The 25,551-nt window shown below is 38.7% G+C and overlaps 1 protein-coding gene across 4 annotated transcripts in view; it reads right to left on the reverse strand.

The window, feature by feature from the left end:
* ADCY1 (adenylate cyclase 1) overlaps nucleotides 1-19,150 on the reverse strand; it is a 162,901-nt gene extending 143,751 nt beyond the window's left edge. For all 4 annotated transcript variants that reach the window (XR_003530820.1, XM_027662823.1, XM_027662822.1 and 1 more), the window contains exon 1: nucleotides 17,625-19,150. Coding sequence is in view for 3 of the 4 variants with exons in the window: in XM_027662823.1 (XP_027518624.1) it covers nucleotides 17,625-18,293 (669 nt within the window). In the remaining variant the exon portion in view is untranslated. The remainder of the gene's footprint in view (nucleotides 1-17,624) is intronic.
* Nucleotides 19,151-25,551: the final 6,401 nt, after the last annotated feature.

Raw genomic sequence — 25,551 nt, forward strand, 5'->3', positions numbered from 1 at the left:
AGTAAATGCAGCGGTAATGGATCAAGAGTTTGACTTGATGATCTCAAAGGTACCTTCCAACCCAGCTGATTCTATGATTCTATGATTCTATGAAAGATAAAAACAAAAAGAAAAAAAGAAGGAAAGAACAAAATGGATAGAGAGACAGAAAATAATGGAGTTTCTCAACCTGTGGGAATTAACCTCATTGGAGACAGATGTCTTAACAAACAAGCAGAAGTTCTCATCTCACTTAAAATTAGTAAAAAGATGGAGTAACTCTTTAAAATGTATTCATGAGTATACATAGTTAAAACAAGCTTCTAATCTAGGTCATTGTTTCATATAGTACTTGGATATGCATGAATGCGTTTGGTGCAGAAATCAGGAAAAATTATGCAAATATAGCTGAGGACAAGATCTGCCTCATTTCCCAAAATTACTGTGCCTGAAACACCTTTTTAGTTGCAAAAGAAAACTAAATAATGTTACCACAGTATTTACCATGTTCTCTAAATCTCAGCAAGATACTGCAAATACTGAAAATACATTACCCAAAGCACAATTAGAAAGTCACTCAAAAATTGTCTTTCATTTTTTTTTTGGTCTTGACTTTTAATGTAACAGCAAGTAATTTAAGTCCAGTCAAGTCAATCAGTTAGCTGTTCATATACTACATTGACTACACCATATAAGAAGGGTAGAGTTTACACACTGTCTGTTGGTGCTGTATTAATACTTAATTAGGACATGCAAAAACCAAGCTTGTAATGCTGTGATCACATGGACTAGTATATCACAAAAAGGGAGAACAACAACAAAGGATTCAGAGCGTAAAGGTTGAAAATGCTGCCGGTTACTGCAATTGATTAAATTGTTCAAGGAGGATTTTAGTCCAGTGGTACATGAGAGCATATGGAGTTTCTGTAATAAGCTCATTAACACAGTCACCTTTTTCACACAGGAAGTATACATGTTAAATTCAATAGCAAAGCATACATTTTTTCATGGCTAAAGTCCAAATGTGTCCTGTTAACCAAAAAACTCCCTCTTTCGGCAGCTGAATGGCAATAAAAGCCTGATCGGAAATTTAGCAGTGATCTTCCAACAGACAGGAGTTGCAAAGCGCACAGCACTGAGAGGGAGCTGTGTGTCAGCCTGAGGTTGGGTGGTAAAGGAAGGATACTGCTGCATCACACAAGGAAATCTGACAGCCTTCTTATATTACACCAGTCACATTTATAGCCCAAACCTCACTTACAAGTGCAGTTGTATAGTATATTTCCATGCTTCACTTTCAAATAGTTCAGACCTGAATGAAGATGATAGTGGTATTCTTTCACAGGGGGAATATGATTTTAAAATTAATATGTTAAAGTGTAAAATAATCTCCCAGCAGACAGACAAATGCTTCTGCTTGAGAGCACAGTGTTGATGAAACAGCAGGCCCTTTAGTTGCCCTGGAAACTATACTTGTAAAGGGCCATAATTTATATTGTCCTGGAGGTTTTTAACATTTGCATCAAAGCTTCAGAAGACAAGAACTGTCAGTGAGTATTTATTCACACAAAAAGCAAACTTCATTTTAAGAAGGTTGAGTGGTGTATTTTTTTTCCCTGGCAAATGATAAATGATCTTTCAAGAAGCAAACAAAAAATATTCGTGAAGTGGTACTTGCGATGTGTTTATGGAAAGTCTAGAGCAACACACTCATGATATTACGCTTTCTGGTTAGCGTTACACAGAGAAATTCAAACAAAAGTTTGAAGGCAAAAAGATTAATAAAAAGAATACCAACAGTTTAAGTACTGTCAGCATTTTCTGTTTACTGCTGTTCAGTAATGACCCTGAGATTGCATCCAGAAACCTCAATCATATTAGGACATACTCTAATCGTAGATTACAGATCTCCTCAGAAAAAAATATAAGATTCAGAAAGCTAAAATTAAACAGACAGGAAAACTGGAGTTTAGTTCAAATACTTAATGACAAAATGGTCTTGATTTTAGGCCAAGGAAGAGCTTTATTTTTAACAATAACTATGAAAACAAATCCAGCCCTTCAGCTACTATGAGAGGTTCACAAATCCAGCTTGTACAAAACACCATCCAGAAAGTGCCACTACACTTCCTACTGTTTTCTGAACTTAAAAACTGTCTGTAGAGATGTCTTGATGCTCATAGTCAAACAAACCCAACACTGAAGTCACTGGGTGAAATGCTTATTCCAGAAGGAAGCAGAACAGTCAGAGAGATACAGTTTGATTTTTCTAATTTCTCCATCAATTTCTATTCTTGAAAAGTGTAAGGAATGCAAGCTACCTCAAGATGAATTCCTCTTTTGAGGGTCTTGCACAAGCAGGAGCTGAGGACAAGATGCAAAAATTCATATTTATGGCCTGTCTAATAAAAATTCAGAAAAAATATCAAAAAGAGAGACTTTCCCATAGTCATAGAAATGCTTAGAGATGAGTTGAAGGAAAATCTTTATGAAGTCTGTGCAAGAACATTAATGAGGAAAAGAAACAGACGGAATGAGAAATTGAGAGTCCTCTGACTCATTTCCTTTGGGAGGGATATTTCTTTCAATAACTTTCAGAATAAGTATGCTCTGTCTTTGTGTAGGCGATTGTACACTACAGACCATTTGCAATATTCAAATGCATTATTCAAATAGCAAAAAAGCAAGCATAGTGAAAATTCCAAAAATGAAATCAGGCAAGGGGGGGAAATGGTAATTTTTCACAATATTTTATAAAACAAAGTCACTTGTATTCCTCACATCAAAAACTTTTTACCTATTCTTTGATAATTTTGATTTGTTCTGCTAAAGCATGCTTCAATTCTGTGCTGTCAAACATATTGATACAGGTAAAACTCGATAATGTACCTGGCAAGGTTGCTCTAACTCACAAGACTTGTGAAGCTGCTCCTGGGAATTATAATCAGCTACAAATGTGTTACAGGTCAGCTTGCCTCTTTTTTTTCTTTTGACTAACCACTGACTCCCTCAAACTTCCTCTCAAGCTGTCCAAGCACACAGATCTTATATCTGTTTCTTTTATGTCATGAAACAAAATGAAGCCCAAATCCTCTGCAGACAAACTGGTGTACTGCCTCCAAAAAGTCTGCTAATATTTCTTTAGAAATGCCAAAAAGAAAATAAAATAATGAGCATTTAAGGACCATTTTAATTTTTCATATTTTCTGTTGCTTACTGTAAGTTTCTTATCATTATCATAATTAAAATAAAATATGCTCTGGTACAACATCATTCATCTTTATCATACTATATATCATATACAGAATTATAATAGATAGCCATTAAAATGTACAAATTATGGATGGTTTCTTCTAAAACCATGAAGGAAATTTATTCAAAAACATATTTGTGGCTTCACTTTGCCCAAGAGAGGAAAAAATGATGTGAAACAAATTTGATTATTTTTGGAAAATCTATAGATAAATAGCTATTCTTAGTTGTGTACATTCATGTCATTGCTTTTGGTAAACAAATTCAGCCTTTCATTTACATCTTATGCAGTTAATAATAAAGTCACTGAAGCAAATACATTGAAAAAAGATTAAGTGGCTCATAAACATACTCCATTTAACTGTAACATGAAACTCCTCACTCTTTTATGAACATCCTGCCCCAAGTCACACAGACCAGAGGAAAAGGTTCATCTCAGAGTAACTGAAAAGAAAACATGACAGTATGGCTTAGCCCAGAGTAAATGGAAATATTATAAACTATTTCTTGGGGCTTTATGATGTTTAAGATGAAGTTTTTACTTATTAAATTCTTGTCCCCATCAACAGCAGCTGAAGTCAGACTCTTCCAATCTATTCTGTTTGACCTCTGAGTTTGGGAAAATCAACTCACTTCTCTATCTCTAGACTTTTTTCTGTTCTTTGCCACGTCTTGCAGAAGAGAACGGATTGCCTGTTATTTGTGCTCTTGTACAGCAAGCAGTGAGTTGAGAAGCTCATCAGAGCTGACACCTGTAGAAATTACCATAACATCAAAAGTAAATAATAATAAGACATACTGAATTTCAGCCTAGAGTTTGGAATGTAAAGTTTGTGAGTAATCCCTTGTTTGCTTTACATTAGTGTTTTCTCAGTTGCAATGAGAAAACAGTCATCAGAAAAGAAGTGTCTTAAGCAAGCAGTGCTTTCCTGAAACACTACTGCAAAGTAAGACTAGTTTCAAGATATAGAAATAGTGTATTTTATAGCACTGCATCACTAATTTTCAGCAAACACTCCTCAGTGCTTTCCACAAATTTACCTCAAGACATCTTTATTTCAATGCAACAACAGTACTGTGCAATCTGCTCTTGATTGTGACTGGATGCAAGAGTGCTGAAAAGCACAGATTATTGCAGGGTATCATCTTTGCTATCAAAATTAAGACCTTTTTTTGAGGGTCTGCTTTATAGCTCAGGTATTCAGAAACAAATATAGCCAAATTAATAGCGTAAGATAGAATCTGCCTATTTTGTATGGAGACAATGTGGTTTCCGTACATTCTGAAAGAAATAACATATTCACATAACATTTCCAAGCTAACATGCAAAGCCTATTGATTTCCCATATCAAAATCTCATATAGTATCTTCTGTACTCCATACCAGATACATCCTTACCTGCTCCAGAACTAATGTATTTCATGATTCATTCACTGAGTCCAACATACTGGTTATAAATGGTCCACTTCTTTATGGACACTGATGCAATTTTTAAAGTTTTGAGAAACTTAAAGATGACCCTTTGTAGGAATCCAAAATCTTTAAATAAATTTTATTTGCTTTTAGCCATTTTTAAATGTAACTTCCTTTTTTTGGCATCTTTACTAAACTAGTCCCTTATATATTATTTTTAAAGGGTTTTTGAAAAATAAGAAAGTATGATTGTTGGTCCTTTACAGTAATTTATATTTTCAAATTGTCTATAAAATTTTGGGATCTATGCTGAAAGCTGTTTCAGGATCCATCAATGAGAAACATTGTTTTAACAGCTCTACTAAATCAACAAAATTTTAGTTATAACACCAGGTTTAAGTATTTTTCAAACATCCATGTCTAAATTAAGGTATATATAATTAGCTAAAAAGTGAAAAGTTGGGTTGCATTTGCAAAAGCTGTCATCAGGCTAACACTATTCCCACTGAAGTTCATCTGGCAGTGAAGAAAACATGGCTGTTGTTACAACATAAGGACTTAAACTGACAGAAGAGTAAAAAAAAAGGCATTTCTGAACCTATTTTTTTTCCCACTGGTTGCTTATTCATCTTCCCAGTCTCTTCATGCTGGTGCAGAAGCCCAAGCAGGTGTGAACATGACTTGAGAACTCATCCATCTGGAAGCCCATCCTACCTGGCTGGTTCTAATTCACATTAGCTTCCCTATCTAATCAGTGCAGGGCTTCAACTGTGTTTTGATGGTGAAAAGTGGTGAATCCATATGCATGAGACTACTTTTTTCACTGATAATGATGACTTAATATATGGCTTCAGAATAACACTAGGCCATTAATGACTGTTTTTGGAAATCCAGAAAGAAACTGCTGGCCTTTTGATTATTTGTCTAACACTAATCACTCACCTATGAGACTTCTTTCCTACTAGACTCTAGATACCAGATGTTCCTGAAGTCGAGTAAAGTCTAAGCACTACCCTTCAACATGAGAGAGTTCTGATTCCTGTTCAGAGGGCATTACTTGAGCATCACACATCATCACACGTGCGTTTCCAAGTTATTCAGAACATAAATAGCAGATGTGATGATATCACCAGTTACCACCAGGCTTTGTGATCTCTCTTTTTATCTGATTGGTGTGTTAGCATTTTAATGCCACTTTATGATCCTCGCAGAGATGAGATTACATCCTAGAAGGCTGTATTGACAAAATGAACCTGGTTGTGTGACATGGGATTTGTAAGGACTAAGCTTGACTAACACATTCCCAAAAGCGTGCCTTAGGCGAGACAATACAGAGTGCTACCCACCCTCACGAAAGGCACAGGTAAAACTGACCTAGAATAGGAGTGACTCCACAGTGCAGAAAGTGAGTGCACCAAGGTCAGTCACGAAGACTCTTCTGTTCTGAACAAAAAGAATTGTGCTCCAGTTTCCTTGAGTCAGAGGAGAAAATGTATTAGCTGGAGTTCCTGTTCTGTTTGCACACACTATACAGCTGGCACAAACATGAGTCAGGATTTGCACATGGAGCACCCCATGCTGGAACAGTGTCCTGCAGACCCCAAAAGCATCTTCAACAGGCTGGAGCAAAATGCAGTTTGGTTCTTGTCTTTGGCATTATGTTTGATGGAAACTGACATTCCACCTTGTCTGAGGACTAAATTAATCCTTAAAATGGATAGTGGAACCAAGCCTCTGTTCCATTGTTAAATGGAAGTCTAGTATCTGTTTACGTAACAGATGGACTGGACCAGAAATTTACCTGTTTAGAGAGGGCATGAGAGGTGTATGAAATGAAACATTCTATCTGCTGGACAAAAACTGAGAAAGCTAACTAGATCCTATTTTTCCTATGGTATTCCTTTGTCACATGAAAAATCCCAAAACTTAACCCAGAAACTGCTCAGACTGATCATACCAATCAACATCTACAGTTGTTGATTACATTACAACTATGTATATGATACAGTGGCATTCTATTATGTCCAGGCCATCAGTAGACCTTTGGCATCTACATGATCCCAAGAAACTTTTCAACAGGATACAGTTTAACTAGCTCTGAAAACAACTGTGAGATTTCCAGTTGCTGGAGAGACAAATATTTCTCCTGAGAATCAGTAATCTGATCCCTAATGGTTTTCCCCTCTTCACCTACTCCTAGACAGGCCTGCTGGGTGCCAGCTTTTGAACTACTGTACCAGTAATTTTCAGATGACTTTAGCATTCCTAAAAGAAAAAAAAAATTCCCTTGACATACTTTGCATTTATTGCTGTGTTACACAAAATTAGCTCATACTGAAGCCAGTATCTACTTACATATTGCACTGCTGTCATTTGCTGACAAATCAAAGCCTTTGGTTCTCCCTTGAAACTGATTTAGGGTCAATGTGACTTTTTCTACTCTAAGAACAACAGTATTTACCCAACATGTTAAAAGTCAAACACAGTAGCAAGTCTCCGTAATGCCCTGGAAGGATGATTGCCTCACTTTCTGTTGTTGTACGTATTAATACCATTGGTGCAGAAGCCCTGCGAACTTTCATACCAATTCCACGTAAGACATACATGTTACCTCATAAGTAGCCTTAACAAAACAAGTCATATTTGCCCACAGACTAAGAAAACAAAATTGAGTTTACTAGGCTTAGATATTATATGTTTTTCCCAAGAGAAGAAAAAGCTTTATGATCAGTAGCTAAGCCCAGTTTTTCAGTATATAATTGTGTTGAAAAAATGAGACTTTTGCAAATGATAGCACAGAGATTTGGAACGAAGGTGCATGACTTCAGACTCACTAACTGACAAGACAGACAGAGTCCTGGGACTGAATGTTGTGCACCTTTAGGGAAATTAGGAAAGATCCATCTCCTTTCTGCAGACACCTGCACCCCAGAAGAATACTCCCTGTTTTGTATCTGTTTGATGTCTCCTTTTGGGCGAAATTCAGTAGAGGGTATTGCACCAAGAACTCTGGTAGTCAGCAAAAAACTGACAAGGACTGGTTGCACAAAAGCAGTAACAGAAAAAGAAAAGAAGCAAACAAGAAAAAAATATTTAAATTATTACATCCTCTGATGATAACATAGCAGTGCTACAAAAATATCAGTTAAAGAATATTTCATAGCCTCACAAGTGGGCATTGCCCATTTCAATACTTCTGTTCATCTTAACAGTAAAATACCAACTGTTAATTTTTTCAGAATATTCTCCTAAGTAAGTAAGAGTAGAAAGGTGTCCAAGAGTAAGAAAGGTTCATTTTTCATGCTGCTTGCCGTAGGCAAGCTAAGAAAATCCTATAGTTTACACTATACATTGCCTAATAAATGAATATAGTAACTTCACATAAGATTTGCACTAGTGAGTGGGAATTCAAGAACTCATTCATTATTCCCTTAATGTTTCTATCAGACATCAAATAAGGCTTAGAAATAATGCTGTTGAGATAAAAAAAAAACCATGACAAACAATTTTATCACTCACTCTCTTCTAGATTTCAAATTTAGCATTAGCAATGGAACTGATTAACAGCCCAGCAAATGAAGTGCACTCTTTCTTCTTAAACATCCTTTTTAGCAATGGGTATTCCAGAAGAGTATGCACTCCCAGTTAGAAAATCATATTACTCTCCTACCAAAGCCATTTCAGCCATTGTGTTAACCTTAATTGGTATTGTGAAGAGCAGTTTAGAATAGGATTCCCCTTTTTAGGCTGTGGTCTCTTCAAGAGCAAAAATCAGACTAAGCTTTTTAACAGTGTAAGCAAGAAGAAATAGACTATTGATAAAGCAGTTTATTTTGACTAACAGATGAGGCAAATTAACTCGGCTGCAATCTCCTCAGTCTACTGCTGCCTAAAATAGAGAGAGCTGCATGGAGAAGGCCAAATAAGCTACCGTAATCTTTCCATCTGGGGGAACTCAAGCAGCTATCATTCCCCACTGTCATTTACATAACTAGCTGTGGGAAGAGGAAACTCACATACTGAACACAGAGATAATGCTTAGTTTGTTTATCTGTTCTGAAAAGCATCACTATTCCTTATATTTAAAAGCATAGAAGAATGACAGAGCATTTATCATAGCTAATCAACCATGAACTTAAAAACTAGGCTTCTTCAACTCCCACAGCCCCTACAATGACAGCTGATTTCCATTAAACCAGCATGGATCAGTAGATACATCATCACAAGAAGTTGGAGAGTCCAGTACCACGAACCACACAGGACATCTATGAGGGGTCGTCCTGAATTTCCAAAACATAGTACCACAGCTCTATGATTCCACAATGCCAGGTGTGGAGTAGCATCCAAATCTTTGACAGCTGTGACAGCAGTGATCAGGAGTCTGCAGAGCAGGCTCCAGAGACAACCTGCAACAGTGGGAATTTGATCATGGTGCAGCTTCTGTCTGTTACAGGTTTTTTTGCTTATAACTTTCCAGTGCCATTACTACTTTCACGTCATTTCATAAACAAGCAGACACTGACTTCCTATATAGTTCACATTAAATGGTGTGCCTGTTTAGTTAAAACATCCTGGGATGAGATTATTACAGACAAGAAGGATTTTTGGCACATCAGGTAAATCTCCCCAGAGCCCTGTGAGGTGGTTTTTGCTGTTTTAAAGTGAGATAAGGCTCAGGCCTTTGAATGAAGTGACCAGTTTACCTGGAACTTCATTTTGCTACATTGAATTTTATAAGGATTATGTCAAACTCTGTACAGAAAGAAAGAAAGAAAGAAAGAGAGAGAGAGAGAGAGAGAGAAAGAAGAAAGAAAGAAAGAAAGAAAGAAAGAAAGAAAGAAAGAAAGAAAGATTCCTTAGAAGACAACAAAATTTCACAAGTTCTGCTCAAGCACAATATTCTTTTTCAGCCTGTTGATACTTCAAATTAAGGTTATATTTTATGTAAATCTCTTTTAAAACTCTGTTTATTAGTGTTATTTCATTTTCTACTTTTGTGTGGGTGTATAATTACTTTCATTTTTAAGAAATAATCATAAGCAGATTTATGGAAATTGACAAACATTTCTCTGTTATTGTAGTGTATGAATGAGCAACCTATGAAAAAATTCACAACTGTCAGGTTAAGCATTACTTAATTTTATGTGTTAACGATGGTAAGAAAGGTGTTACTATAAAGTTGTATAGGGGGATGCACAGTCACTTGTTACTGAATCCAATAATGAACACCTTACTCCAGAGCGAATGTCTGAAAGGTGGTGTTAAAGTGAAATACTCTTCTATAACATTTTCCATATTAGCCACATATAGATGATTTCTTGCAACATGCATCTCTGGGTGACAAAAGACTTCTTTAGTTCCTGAACCACAACTAAAGAAATAACTATATTTCTCACAGTTTTGTCACTCTTCATGGCTTACCTTACAGCCACAGTAGATCCACATTTCTGGGATTTTTTACTATAGGGAGAAAACAGCTTTTCTGTATATATAATATGCTTGGTGATTTTATTTCTTTCAGGAATCAGCTCATGTTTTAAGTTCATGCAGAATAAAAACAGGTGGACAAAGTAGTAACTACGTTGTTTCCTCAATTTCCTCTACGTACGTATCTTAAAAGTTTGAAGCAAAGCAAACTCCTTCCATGAAAAATTTCCCAGAGGGAGAAAGAAAGAAAGGAAATCACTTATTCCAGAAATTTTGAAACAAAACCTGTGTTATATTCTACTCACTGATGGTGTCTCAGACTCATCCATCATAGCAAGCTGGACAAAACTCAGCCTCAGAACTTGAACCAGTCTCTTCCACTTGCACCCTTTCCTCCCCTTCCCAACAGCAAAGATCTTGTAGGAGTTAATATTACTTGACCTCTTCCTGTCATAGAGTACAAACATTTCAAGTCTTAGACCAAATTTTCTTATAATGTATTATGAATTAATCAGAACATGAAACCTGCATGAAGCCATGCCTTTCCTTTCCGACACTCATAAAAGGCTTTCTAACAATTATTCTCTATTGGTACAACCAAGACTTTACAAGAAAACAGGAACAACACTTTTCTGATTCATCTCCCTCTTTCCATACATGCCACCTGCATTTACTTATGTTTTGTACTAATTTATAGTAGCACAAAAAAGGGAAGTGAAGACAGGAGTGTATGGCCTTTTGAATCTAAGAAAGTAAAAGACAATAACAAAGAATGATAGACAGAAAACATTATTTTATGCTAGCTAATGTCTTCTGGAATGGTAATAGCAGAATTTGGACTGTAAGAATGCACTGCTTCTAAACTGACAGAACAAGATAACAAGACGCTAGAAAGAACATTTCTGCTTTAGTTAGTAGGGGCCATCTAATGTAGACATGCAGACATTCAGGGCTGTGCTTAAAGTAGGTGAAAAGAAATTGAAATCTGCACTATCTAGTTGTTGTATTATACTGTTTCTGACCAGAAAAGCACTACACTATACTAAAAACTGGGGAAAACAAGATGGGGGAAAAATTGTAAGTTTGAATCCAGAAGAAGAAATGGCATATCATATCAAGAACAACTATTCCCTATTATCAACATTGTCTCATAGGAGTTTAGCTCTGAATATATCCAAAATTACACGTTCAGAAAGAAAGAAATTAAAGAAAGAAGAAATAGAAACCCTTCATAACTTATCCTATAAAAGCACCAAAAATCTTTAAACCCAAATTGGTAACCCCTGAGCTCAGAGCTGCACAAACACATATGAAAACTACTTTTCCACACAGTAAGTAAGTAAATTAAGTACAGTCCCTAATTACTAATATAACATGCAAAGTTTTGCTATTAACTAGGGTCTAGACAACAGTATTTTACCATTTTGAAATGAAGACAGCATTTAGCTCACTTTGTTGGCATTAAAGTAAAAGCGATAATAAGACATCTGGAGGCAGTCTAAACCCCACACATGTTAAAAAGGACTGCAACCATACAGCCCCGTAATACTCTATATTGCCATTGCTATCACTGTGTTACCAGTGTTATGTAAAAAGCCATACGCTACCCATTGATTTTGTGAGCTCTCCAGACTGAGCCATGTCAGGCTTGCTCTGGGCCAAAAGTTTAGCTTCTCAGGCTACATTTCTTTTGACATCCATGCATGTTGTTTTACTTTGTTTAAACACTTTTCTTAATTGATCAGACGTGTGTAGCTCGTTTATGTTACTTTTGCCTTTCTTTGTATGCTAGCACAGCAGTTTTATGACTAAAATATAATGATGTACTATGTAGAAATGTAGGCCTATGAAAACACAATACAGACCTGAGTGGAGATGCAGGAGATGGTGTAGAATACAGGCATGGGATTACAAAAGGTGGGGCATAGACTTGGTACTGAAGACAACATCCATAGCTATAAAAATGACTCCCCAATGGTCAGCTAAAGAAATGTGAAGGTGAAGATAGACAAATCTGGGATTAGTTGTAACAAAAGAACAAAGAACAAGTATCTAACATACATAAAAGGAAGTACATATCAATTTGGATGAAACATGGAGCTGTAGAGCAATAAAGAAAGAGAAATGCATGTAAGCAAACACCAAAATGTCCCCAAATGGACCCTAGATCAAAAAAGAGGAAACCATTAACATAGACATCCCCTTCCCTCCTGTGAAAGACTCCAAATGCTGTCAACACAGGCAATACCACCAGCAGAACGAAGCCACCAGCTTTAGGACTTGGAGAAGAAGGAGAAGGGTGAGCATAACATCAAGGAAAGAGAGTAGAAACTGAGTGTATAACTGTGCTACCTGGTTTTTTTTTTATTACTATTAAAACATCTTTTGCATCTTTTTCTTCAGTAATAATGGGATCTTGCCTATTAATAACAGTTAAACTTCTCAGATAAATTATTTTTTACTATTTCTCCAAGTCTGTATGATTCTTGACAGTTTCCCAAAAGTTTCTTGTATTCTCAACCATGCAGAACCATAAGCATGCTGTTAGTTTTTGGAAACCCACGAAGAGTAGCAGTGTCAGCAGTCTGCAAATTCAGAAGCCAAGAGCATACGCATTTCTATGTGGAAAAAGACCCTGAACTCTACATTCCATAGAAAATCCTATACTTCAGTGCCTAGATAAAAAGACTATGGTCAATACCTGGCAAACCCTATGCCACAAATTGAGATTAAAATCCCACTTTAACTAGGACAGAAAAAAAATGAAAAAACTTCTACCAATCTTTCAATAAGGACTAAATGTCAAATGGAAGTTAGAGTTACACACAGATATTGAGAAACTCAGTAACAGTGGTCTCCATCTCCGGAAAGAGAAAAATAGTGAATTCAAACAGATTATTAGTGCATAGATATGTTTGCAATACCAGAGATATTCTTGACACCAATATTTGAACAGCACCACAGAGAATGAACTAGTATAGTCCCTCAACAGTATTTTATATGAATGAAGGAGGAAACCTGAGCTTTGCAGTGAATCATAATGCCAGTGGAGCTGAGCTGTCTTTGATTTACAACCCCTTTTATTAGGCTACTAGGCTCTGCCTTCTGTATGAGAGACAAAGGTGTGGAAATTAACAGTTCTGTCAGTGATGTGTTCATTAATTACATATTAAACACTAGCAGGAATAAGATTAATTTTGGCATGACAATTCCTTGCAATATTCTAGACTACTATCATACTAACCTGTAAAGAGTTAAGATAAAATGCAATTTTAAGTATTAAATTAATTATTTTAAATAAAAGATAGCAATTTCCCCCACATTAGCCTTTACGCAGACTATCTATTCCCCACTACAATTTTTGATACTTTTTGAATCAATAAAAGTGCTATCATACAAATAAATAAATACATGCATAAAATCAGATTTAAACACAGATCAAAAAATACTAGCCAAAACCTATATTTATTTCACCACATTGCTGAAAAAAATTTTTTCCCTAGTTTATGATAACACCTTGCTTTCTTCTGCTCTTTTTTATTCATGTTGTAATTTGATTTTCACTAAAGATTTGCTCTTTCACAAAGACTTCTGTGATGTGTAAGGCCACTTTATCTGGTTTTCAATTTTCTGGAAATAAGCCTATGTTTTTTTGAAAAGGGACAAAAATATTTAGAGGGACAGAAAAAGTTATTTAACAGTAAGGCATCAAACTGTGTCAATGCCACCACTGAGTAATTTCTGTGAGCAGCCTTTGTCTTCCTTACCTCATCTGGCCTCAAAGTCTATAACACCCACTCACTACATCACAACAAAAATTAGACTAAGCTCCTGGGGTCAGGGTTCTGTATTTCTGTAACAGCTCTGAAGCACCTAACATATATCTGAAAGCTGTAAAGGGAAAGAAAAAGAAAGAAAAAAAAAGACAAGAGTCCAAGCTGTTAAAACTTCATTTGTACATTCAGCCATCTGTGGATTCCTTGTCGTGTTTTATGGCAGGAGTATTTTGTTCCATGATTCCTAATGAAGGGAAAGAGTCCAACTAATATGACCAATGCCATATTGGTTATATACTCCATTTACATACTCATCACAGTGTCATATAAGACATGTAAAAACAGCTGTGAAGTCAGCATGCCTTTTGACATGAACTTGTTCCAAATGGAATCAAGGTTGATCACAAGTACTTTGCATATTTTTGATATCACACTTATTTTATATGTATATATATATATATATATATATACACACACACATACACACACAAATACTATCTATTGTTACATTTCTCTTAAGAAATGAGCAGGACATATTAGCAGATTAGAATCTTTCATTTGGTGAAAAAACAGCTATTGAGTGGAAAGATGAAACTCAAGTTCTGTAACATTACTCCCCTGACACTCATTATCTCCCTTTACTAGTTTTTCTCCTCTCCTCTTGCCTTTACACATACCTATGTCTCAACTCCAACGTGACATGACATGGCATGGCATGACATGATCTCCACAGACCACCCATAGATAACTGTGCTGTCGGAAAACTATCACTTGCAAATTAAATGTTCTTTATTCTATAGACCTTGTGACAAACATCTGCCACATAGAGGATTGGTTTTACTATGCAAAGAGTTCATACATTTATATGGATGCAAGTTTTAAGCGTGCCATGGGACCCATTCAGGGTCTGATTCAATACTGTCGAAGTTAGTCATTTGGCATTCAAAGACTTGCACATGGGGATTCCTCAGATAGAGTGAAATAGATGTGCATCCAAAAGCTCATTTCAGAACAAATCCCTTGACTTGGTTATACCTGTTTCCTAATGGGTTGAACCTGAAACAACATGAAGTGCTTTGTCTTGCTGACAACTTTACCTCCCAGTTTAGTTTCAGTGGAAGTTACTAGATCCACATTTTCCTAAAGCTCAGGCTAAACAAAAATAAAATTGGTTCTCAAGCTGGTTCCCAAGTTGCCTGAACCACAGAAAAATCATAGGTTTTTTTAACAGAACACTGGTCTCAGTGATTGGTGCAGGTGCTTCTGCATTTCTGGATACTGCAGATTTCTATCTGAAAATTTTGATTCATCCACTTACTTGGGGCTATGGAGCAAGGGGTAGGGAGAAAGAACAGAGCCCTTTCACACTATTGCAACTCTGCATAGAGCAGTCCTACTTCCTTGACAGGCCATCTGCATGCTGTGTCTACAAGCACTGGACTTGACATGATAATACCCAGTGTTTGGGAAGCAGATCCTGACTGCAAGGGATTCTAGCCTTTACAAAAAAGGCTCAGCTATTCCCAGGTCAAACAAGAAAAATTCAGATGATGCAGCCTTTATGTATCTTTAAATTTCCAACCATTGTGAAATTGTTCTTTGGAAAAGAAAAAAACTTCTGTGTAAAGGAAGAGTCCCTTCCATGCCCAGAGATAGTCTTCAAATCACAAGACTTTTTCCTTACAAATATGCCACAAATCAGTGTGAATTTCTGTGCACCATAAGGACACAGACCAGTTATTTTGCTTGACTCAGAGTTGGTTTCTAACTTCTGTTATCAGCAAAGGATACTGCTCTGGGGACTGCATAAAAAACACTGAAATTACCCTGGTGGAGGGAGAGGGTGATGAAGAAGAAACATACATATGTTACATCAGATGTTAGTCAACTATTTCTACATATTTTTAAACCAGCTTCTCACCTGTTGAATAACTGAATTAAACTAGTGTGAAGAGAGAGAGTTAGCAGATTTTCTCTCTTCAAAATGTTTCACGTTCATGACCTTGGTTAGACAATTTAGTCAGCAGACATTATTGTCAGCTTCTTTATGTTATTCATCTAGAACAGCAGATGCCACACTGAGCTGCAGCTCAGCATCAAGGAAAATCTGCCTGTGTGTCAGGGGAGACAGGATAGCCAGAACTCCCATAAGGACTAATTGGTACTGCAGTAAAAAGAGCTATCTTCAGCTCTACTTAAAAAGAATATTCTAGCATTTTTAGCATCCCTTTGAATGCTTTTAAGGAAGGCTTTTCTCAGCGCTCCTGCATTTCATCAGCTCTCCCTCTCATGGAAACCCTAAATCACATATTTAAAAATAGACCATCAGATTATCTGGGTAAATCATAAAGCTCGGCTTATCTCTCTCTTCTCCTTCAAAATATACAATTTATTTTGTCCACCAGCTCAGCAGCGTGAAGCCATGAATAATCCTGTTTGTCTCAGTAACCCAACTCGGAGATTGTCCCTGTATATCTCTATTCTGTGCATGTATGTCACACTGAGGTGTGTGTCTGTGTGAGCATGGAAGGAGAAGACAGGAATTCACAGTTCTGGGCACAAAGGTGTACGATGTTGCTTATGCCAGTGTTTGTGCCCATGCCAGTTGCGTGCGCCCTAGCATCACAACACAGCCTTACACAGTCATGGAGAATAATACCAGGATTCTGCAGAAGTAATGTACTAAGTACTTCAATTATGTATTAAACTGTTGTTTAACAACAATCTGGATCACAAAACCTGTGTGCTTCCCCTGAGGGCAGACATAATCAATGCATGTGAGGAAGGAGAGAAAAATTTTTCAATTTCTCTCTCTCAGTGGTTCAGAGGCACCACATAACAGAGCATTCAGTAGCAAACTCCGACTGTCAGCCCCAGCGTTTCCCTTACGCTTATCTCCCCATCCTCCTCCCCCTGCCAGTGCGGCCCATCAGGCCACGAGAGCCGGAGAAAGCCCTGCAGGGATATAAATAACTCCTCGGGGGAGGAGGGGAGAGTGCAGTAGCACGTTTCCAAAGATACTTGCTGCAGAGGGAGGTTTTGCTGGATTGATTCAGAGGGGAAAGGGAACAGCTAGGAAGTTCACTGCCATAGCAGGTAATGACTGTGGAGAGGAGGCAGCAGCTGCCCTGGGGAAGCTGAAAGGGGAATGCCCCGCTTGCTGAGAGCAGCGATGTGGGGTTCCCTGTGTGAGTGTCCCACTTATTTCAGCTAGTGTCTTCAAATCCTCCCCGTAGATAGGGTGTGTATCAGCATGAAGGGTCCATGGCTGAGAAAGACAGCAAGGATATGAGCCAACTCCGTGGAATTATTATTACCGCACGCAGCTTATTGTCTGTGCCAAGTTTGTACCAAGCCAAGCGGTGTTACTGATAACGAGCTGTATTGCACCGACTGTGCACGCGGTGCTCTGAACTTGCCCCAAGCGTGGGCACGGTATAGCTGGCTCCACTGCTCTCTTCCCGATTTTCCTTGGAGAGACAAAGCCTAGAGGTTCTGTCTCCCCAGAGCTGATCTATTTCCCTCCTGCCTCCCGAAAACTTTGGGGAACTATAGACACAGTCGCCCGAGGCACAGGTGCGTGATCGCCCTTTCCCCGCCGGCGACACGCCGGGCACTCCTCGGCCGCCGCCCGGGCTGGGGGCGCGGGGCGAGGGGCGCGCAGCCTCCGCCGCGCCCCGGGCCGCTCCACGTCTCTCTGCCCTCCCTCCCCCCGGCGGGCAGGCACCCCGCAGCCGTGCGGCGCTGCAGCGCCCAGCCCGGCCCGGCCTCTCTCACCGTCCTCCAGAGCCGCTGCCTCTTGGCACTGACGGAGGTGGCGGTAACGATGAGGTGGGAGACGGACACCACCAGCCCGAAGACGATGGCCAGCAGAGTCCGGACGGGCAGCAGTGAGTAGGACACGAAGGTTACCAGCATGAGCTGCCACATGCCCTGCTCGGGGGCGCTGGGAGGCTCCATGCCGTAGGCGCCGAGCGAGAAGGGGCAGCAGAGGAAGGAGAAGGTGAAGCTGAAGAGCAAGGTGAGCTTGACGATCTGCTGCAGCTGAGTGACCTGCAGGTACTTGACATTCGTGACGATGAAGAGGGAGAGGAAGATGATGCAGTGCACTGGGTGCGAACCTTTGGAGATAGTCAGGCTGGGGCCGGAGAGCAGCTCCAACAGGGCCAGGCTGGCGGTGAGCACAATGAGGACGGCCAGCGCCTTGAGGGTGGACGTCTGCTCCAGCTTCAGGTTGTAGCTCTGGAAGAGAGCTTCCAGCTCCTTGCAGTCAAACTCGTCCTCGCAGGCGATGGCATCCAGCAGCACCAAGGGAGGGGGGTCCCCCAGCCCGGCTCCTGCTCCCGACGCCGCAGCAGCTGGCGGGGAGCAGCAGCAGTGGCAGCACTTCTTCCTCTTGGTCTTGACTTTCTGAAACGGTATTTCCTCCATGTCAGTGCCATTCATAAACCCGGGGGAAGAAATGCTCCTCCTGGTGTCCCCCGCTGCCACTCCGCCGCCTCGCTGCTCATAAAAGAGGGGGAGGCTGCGCTCAGGAGTCCTCCGCTCCGCGGGCGCGGGTCCCGGGCGCACCCCCCCAGCCGCCGTCCGCAACCCGCCGCGCCGGCAAACGCCCCCTCCGCTACCACCCAGGAGCCGAGGGTGGCTGAGACGGCGGGAGGAGAGCCTCACTCGTGTAAATGTGCCAACCTTCCTGCCTGCTGTCTCGCTCTCCCCTCCACCCTCCTCCTCCTCCTACTCCTCCTCCCCTGGTGCTCCAGGGATGTTAATCTCCTAATGACACCAAAACACCATCCTAAGGTTTGGAATCAAACGGAAGTGGGGTGGGGGCAAAGGGTGGGTGGAAGCTCAGAGAAGGGGAGTGGGGGATAATCAACAGGCGGGTCTCCGTTCCAATAACGCTATTTGCAGGAGCGGGAGCTACAGAGAGCGGGTTATAAACGTGTTCCCCTGGGGGGGACAACATTAAAAAAAAAAAATAGCGACAAGGTAAAAAAAATAGTAACGAATCCCAGCCAGGGGTCTGGAGGAAAAGTGGTGCAGAGGGACCGGAAAGGAAACAGAAGGCAGGGAAAGGCAGGGCGATCCCCTTCCCACGTCCGAGAGCATCTCACCGGGGCTGGCAATTGCGGGGCGCCTGCGCGCCGCTCGCTTGGGAAGCCGGACACGTCCCCGCCAGGGCTCCGCAATTCGGGGTCGGCGGGGGGACCCGCCCGCCCCTGCGCAGCGCCTCGCGTCCCCCCTGCAGGGAGTCCGGGGCCCGCCGGCCCACCGGGTGCACCGGGCTCCGGCGGCTGGCTGACAACCCTGACAGCTATTCATATACATATTTATATGTAAATGTACAAAATCTACATATGAAGACACAGAAATATATGTAAATATACATACATATGTGAATATATAAAAATACATATACATTTATAAATATAGGTGACTCCTGCTTCCTTTCAGAAATAAGGTCTTATCTGCATGAATAAATATTCTGATGTTAGTGGTTTTGTCTCCTAGACTCTGAAGCAGTTGGAAAAAGCGTAGTGGATGAGAAAAATTTCAAGAAAACACATTTCTGTGAGCACTTCTGCCTGTCTGGGAGTACAAATCAGTCAGTGGCTGTTGAAGGCTACTCTTGCAACAGGAGAAAAATATCATCCCCCACAAAATTGTACTTGATGGTGCCATCAAGAACTTGGGTGTGTTGTTTTTGAAAAAAACCCTCTAGTTCTGCCTATAATGTTGCTACCACATACCACTATTATCAAGGTGCACCAAAGAATACACTACAATATATTTTTCTGTAACCATTGCATTTAATTTTGGCTTTGGATCAAGCATTTATAAAATTCAGGACTACGAATATGTCAAAATAAAAGATTATGAATATTTAGCTTTTTAAAGGCGGTGCAGGAATACTCTCCAGAATCAAAGCAGAATCCTACTATCTTGAGTAGGTTGAAGATCTAATAGCTGGGTTTTGTGTCAGTAATGTCAGGTTCTGGTTCCAGATTTGGGCTGAAAAGCCTTAAGATCGACAGTAGGCAGGGATTTTTTAAGATTTGTTATACCTGTGAATGATGTTGGTGCTTCACTTCTGGATAGTAAAGTAGCTTTTAAAAAGTATAATCTAACGTAACATGTTTTTCATATTAGTATTTTAGTATTTGATATTAGTCCTAGCCCTACATAGTCAATATACTGCCATTCTTTTGAACCTGAATAGAACTCATTAAGAAGAGGGAATGAATCAACATTGCTGGAATTTGTTACAGATTCGAAATATTCCACACTTGAGACAATGACTGTTACTCACTCTGTGTTCATGGGATGCAACTCATGGTGGTTTCGTAGACTGCGACAAACCGTCAAACACTGCAGAACTGTAAAGATAACTGATATTTAGACTTTTGTAACTTCCTTCAGAAAGAAAATAAAGGAGTTGGATTTGCTTGCCTGAGTAGTAAAAACAGAATGCATAGCTGAAATGAAATTAATCTGACAAACAAACAGAGGCTTCCTTTATTTTGCTATATCTCTAGTGTGTTTGGAAAGCTTAATAAAATTAATCTCTTTGTTCACTCTGGTGCATAAATTCAGTCATATATATATTAGACAAATACACACTGTTACATTTTCACCTGTCCTCAGCTTTCTCTTGAGTTCATATATCCTGAGGGATAAATTAATATTTCACATCTCACACTGCATAAGAGGTGGCACCTAGTTGCCCAGCCCTAGGAACTATCCACTGAAAGAGTTATCATGCTAGCAGTTATCATTTCTTTCTTCTGGCTCTCAGCTTGCTACTGGGGAAATGGAAGGTAATTCCCTACAAGGCACCCTGCAGTTTAGATTATTTTCATGCTTCTTACAACCTCAGTCTGGGTTAGTTAGTACATACATACAGCAGAGAAGGCTGATGTGTATGAGACTCATACATCTCTATTCTTATCTAGTTGAGAGGAAGCAATGAACTGTTGAAGCTTCATCTTTCTTAGACACTGTAGCAGTATGGAAATGCCAAAGAGTGATTAATGAAACTCTTCCGTCCTTTATACATTGTTTCACATCGCAGGACAAGTACTTAGCCATACTCTACATAGTGAAAAGCCTCATTTTTAGCACCTGATGCTACAAATATAAAGAGGGAACCTCAGAACCTTTGTCTGAGACAGATATATTATTAAGGCAAATAACCAGCTATAACACTACTGAAATGCTCTTGACATTACCATATTTTCTGACCAAGCTTATCTGCTGAAGATGACAGTAACTTGGTTGGGTTTTTTTGAACCATGAACAACACTTCGGGTCTGTAGTGCACTTCTACCTCATTTCTAAGGAAGATACAAAGTTGCTTTTGATATTTAATGCCCTCAAAGTTCTGGATGCTTGCCACACCCAAGTCAACTCTTCCTATTGCATGCTCTTGCATTTTTAATTAGAGACTAATCTGGAAATAAATGTAGTATTGTAAGAAAGGAGTGATTAGAACCTAGCTTCATCATCTCGTACATTGCAAAACACATATGTTTTTCAGGTCTTTTTTTTAAGAGGCAGACTGTCTTCATTGTTTGAGTCACTGTAAGTGGAAGACAATTCTTCATGGAGAGTTGGGCAGTATATGCAGCTATGTTACACTAAGCAAAAGTCTCACTAACTTTTCCTGGAAGACAGTAATAGTCTTGAATTACAGAGCTACTCAGAGTTTCAGAACACCTATTTTTACTTACTTTGAGTATGTAGGTTTTCCGTTTAATAATTATTTTTCACTGTCCATTTTGCTTTACTTTACTGGACTCAGTACTTGGTTTTGTATCTTTTCACCTCCAAGAGTTTCAAGCACTCACTAAGTCCTGTGTTGGCTGGAGATCATCTTTAAAAGCAATATTTTTCATAAAGCTAAAGCTCTTCAGATTCACGACAATTTTAAAATTAAGCATAAGGAAAGATTTGCATCAATAGAATTTTCTTCTTGTAGTGTTTTTTATTGGAGTAAGGGTTACACAGATTTTCATCTTTTACCCATATTTAGTATTGCCTACCTGTAACAGAATGCCATGCTTTGTCATCTGAGACAGGGATAGAAATCTTTTTTCTTCTCACCATCTCTGACAGTAAGAGTAAGGACTGCATAAAGCCATTGAGAAATTTCTGCAGACTCATTCTAGCAGACACAGCTTGTTAATGCCACCACAGAAATGTATCTAGTGAGAGAAAAGCAGGACAGAAGAGGTCCTGCAGAAAGTGGTAGGAATGGTCAGGTTTAAACATAAAAATTCAGCAGTGTTTTCCTTCTCTCATGGATGGCTGAAATAGATTCACCACTTTTTCTAGATTTTGAGGAAAAATTTGAAAAAAGTGAAAGTATGATTTTTCCAAATCATGCACAGATTTCATTTGAAATCAATATGGGGACTCCATTCACAATATTATTTCAAGAAACGTAGACTAGATTTCTCTGAGGCTACTGAAATACTATCTGAACAGGTCTCATAAGCATCATAATGACTGTTCCTTAAAATTAATTGTGATTTTAAAGTTTGATTTATATTACATGTATTCTGATGGGGAAGAAACGAAATAGACAGTTCTGATACATACCACTTCCACAGTTAAACAACTTCAGCTGCAAGGTTGAATTCACCTAACTAGAGTATTTCTACTAGAGAGCTGAAATAAACTTTACCCACTGACAGTAAGTGAAAGCCTTACAAAACCTACAAGTTTGGTCATTAGGAAATATTAGTGTCCAACCTCACCACTGTTCTCCAAAGTCGCTTCTTGGTCTTACCTTTTCCTTTGTGCTTCTTCATACAAGAACCAGTTTTAGAAAACAGAAATGAGTCCTTCAAGAGTAAATTTAGGCTATAATACTAATCACCCAGTGACAAACCTGTGCCCTTGCTTCTGCTCAGGTCTAACAAGAGCAGGTTTGTTTACTCAGTTTCAATTGGACTGTACGGTGTTTTTTTAACTGAGATTATTTTAGTCACAACTCTATCTGTATAATAGTCTATCTAATTGTGTAATCTATTGGAAAAAAAAATTAGACCAGAAGAAAATTACGTTAAGGCCTTGATCTCGAGTCAATCGTCAGATAAGATGATTGCTGAAGCAATTAGGAGATTTGACCGAAAAATAAAACGGCTACAGTGGCTAATTTGACAGCAGAGAATGGGATGGGTTTTCTCCAGACCTCTGCAGAGCAGAGAGTATTGTCATTAGGAGCATTTGAATCCTTTACCCCTCTCTTCTATTCTAAGCCTTCCAGGAGAGCATGAGACTTCTGTGACCTACTGAACTTCTATATTAATACTATTGAATCTCTTAAGCAAGCAAGCAACGTGCTTTTCTACCAGGATGGATTTATAGCAGGTCAACTGGATCCTTTCAGCTTTTGACCAGTCATTCATTTTCTCCATCAGTACTGCATCAACTCTGATTTGTCTGTTCTTCATCTAAATTTAGAGCTGTCTAATGACTACTATATAGGAAAAACTTCAGAAAACCCAGCCTTTCTCCCCCAACATCTTAGGACTTGTCCCTGCAACAGAACAGTGAAGATTTCACAAACCCATTAGCAGATTTAGTGGAAATTTTTGTTATGAAGATGATCTGATTGATTAAAGCATTTTCAAAAATCCTTTAGCTGTAAAATGAACTCAGTAAAACTGAGACCAATGTCAAGCATTCCATTGTCATTCTAGGAGTTCTGCAAATATATATCATCAGTGTGCAGGCACTGTTTAACATTATACGAATCTGATCTTGTTCCAGGAATCAAAGGATGTTTTAATACTCACTGCAGTTATATTAACCCTGATATTATAACCATGCTTATTTCACAAGAAAGGCTTCTACTTCTCTTTTTATTAATATTTCCCTTTTCTAAGGTAAGAGCGTGGCTCTGTTCAGAGCCTATAGTGTTCTTATTTGCCTTACGAAATGTAGTTTAGATGTATTTCAGAGTGTGTATAAGGACAAATATTTTGGTTAGTGTAATCCCTTGAATCCTTTGAAAGGAAAAGGCAAGTTGTAAGCAAAAATAAAGACTGAAATTACAGCTGAATTACACAGTTCACTCCACATTTCTGATATATCCATTAAAAAAAATTAAATAGTAATTCATATTCAGCAGTTCGGTTCTCCTGTTTTGCTTATCTCTAGGTTATACTGCATACATATTCTTGAATCACTTATGCTATAGCATGGTATTATTATTTATGAATGGAAAGTTTAGTAAACAGGTTGTTGTTTTTTTTTTAATGAAGGTTATCTGTTGTTAAAGATTTTTTCAATCCCACATCTCTTTTCATTATGGTAAGTTTTCACTCTAGCTAATATTCAGGGTGTGCTCTGCTATGACTTTCCATGACAGTTCACTCATTAGAAGTTCTGTAAATAGCTTCTGCAAGTTCCAGACCTGAGACTCCCTTCTGGACTTCTGATTTGGGCAGTACTCCACACTAGTTTCATTTGGGAGTTTTTCCTGAGTAAGTGTCCTAAAAGCCTGCAATTTTCATTTACAGAGCCTCTTGTCAAAGAGTGAAAAGTACACTGACAATATGAATTTAATAAGAACAATAGACAAAGCAATACATTTGTAGTCAGTGCCAGCATGCATCAGACATTAAACTGCTGTTCCACTTGATCTCCACCAAGGGCCAAGATTCCCTCTGTTTTATTTCTAATCTATATAATGAGATTCTTCATGTAAGTCCTTCAACTAGCAAAAACTAATTAGGTCAAATTAACAGGACATATGTTACTGGATCTATTTTGAGTTTAAATCCTCAAGATGGAGCTACCCTTCCCTTTAAGGTTACAACTATGGGGTGTTAAAAGCAAAAAGATGCTGTGGAGTGTTTATTATTCCTTTAGTCAGACTATTGCTCAACACTAAGACAGATTTCCAGTGGCCTTCAATGCTATATTTATTTTCTTATCACCTGTGCTCCGCTTTCATCCTAAACAATTTACATAAACCTGCATAATGCTATTTAGCTTATGCCCCACTGCTACTATAAATAGATGAACTGGAAATTCAGCTTACTGAAGCAACTTAATTCTTTTCTTGTTTAATTTTTTTCTCCCTGCTTACACACTGTGCATGAAGGTGTGAAAGAGAGATGGTGTACTCAAAAGGAGTTTTAGGATATAAGTGTTATTGTTCTTAGTAATGATTAGGGGAAACACAACTTTTTTATGCTGATGTAAAAGTAGGAGCCTTAAGAAAAATCTCAAATGTCACAGGGTTTCCTGTATTTATGTGTATATCTCTGTGTGTGCATGTGAATGTGTGTGTTTGTAAATGAGAAATAGGATTTCTTTTCCTTTTTTTTGAAAAAAAAAAAAAAAGACAAAAAAGGGAAAGATTTTACATTTTCCACATGAGATGATTTGAGAGTTATGTAGTCAGGTTGATGTTACTAACAGTACATCTCATATGTTTCATACAGTCCTCATACCTTTCATACAATCTTCATTTGTTTTTTGTGTTTTCATTTACTTTCTAAAGAATTTATTTGCTTACCAGTCAAGTTTATATTTGAAAATGAGGCTGTTTCTTTAAAAACCCAGAGGTGAAATTATGAATCTCATCAAATATGGAATATCTCTAGTTGGACAAGACTCATAAGGAAATAAAAACCATGATTAGATTTTATTTAAAAGTAGACATTATGCTCACAACTTTTGTTTGCAA

The sequence above is a fragment of the Corapipo altera genome, unplaced genomic scaffold (genome assembly GCF_003945725.1).
Source record: "Corapipo altera isolate COAL_440 unplaced genomic scaffold, ASM394572v1 359, whole genome shotgun sequence".
Taxonomy (NCBI): Eukaryota; Metazoa; Chordata; class Aves; order Passeriformes; family Pipridae; genus Corapipo; species Corapipo altera.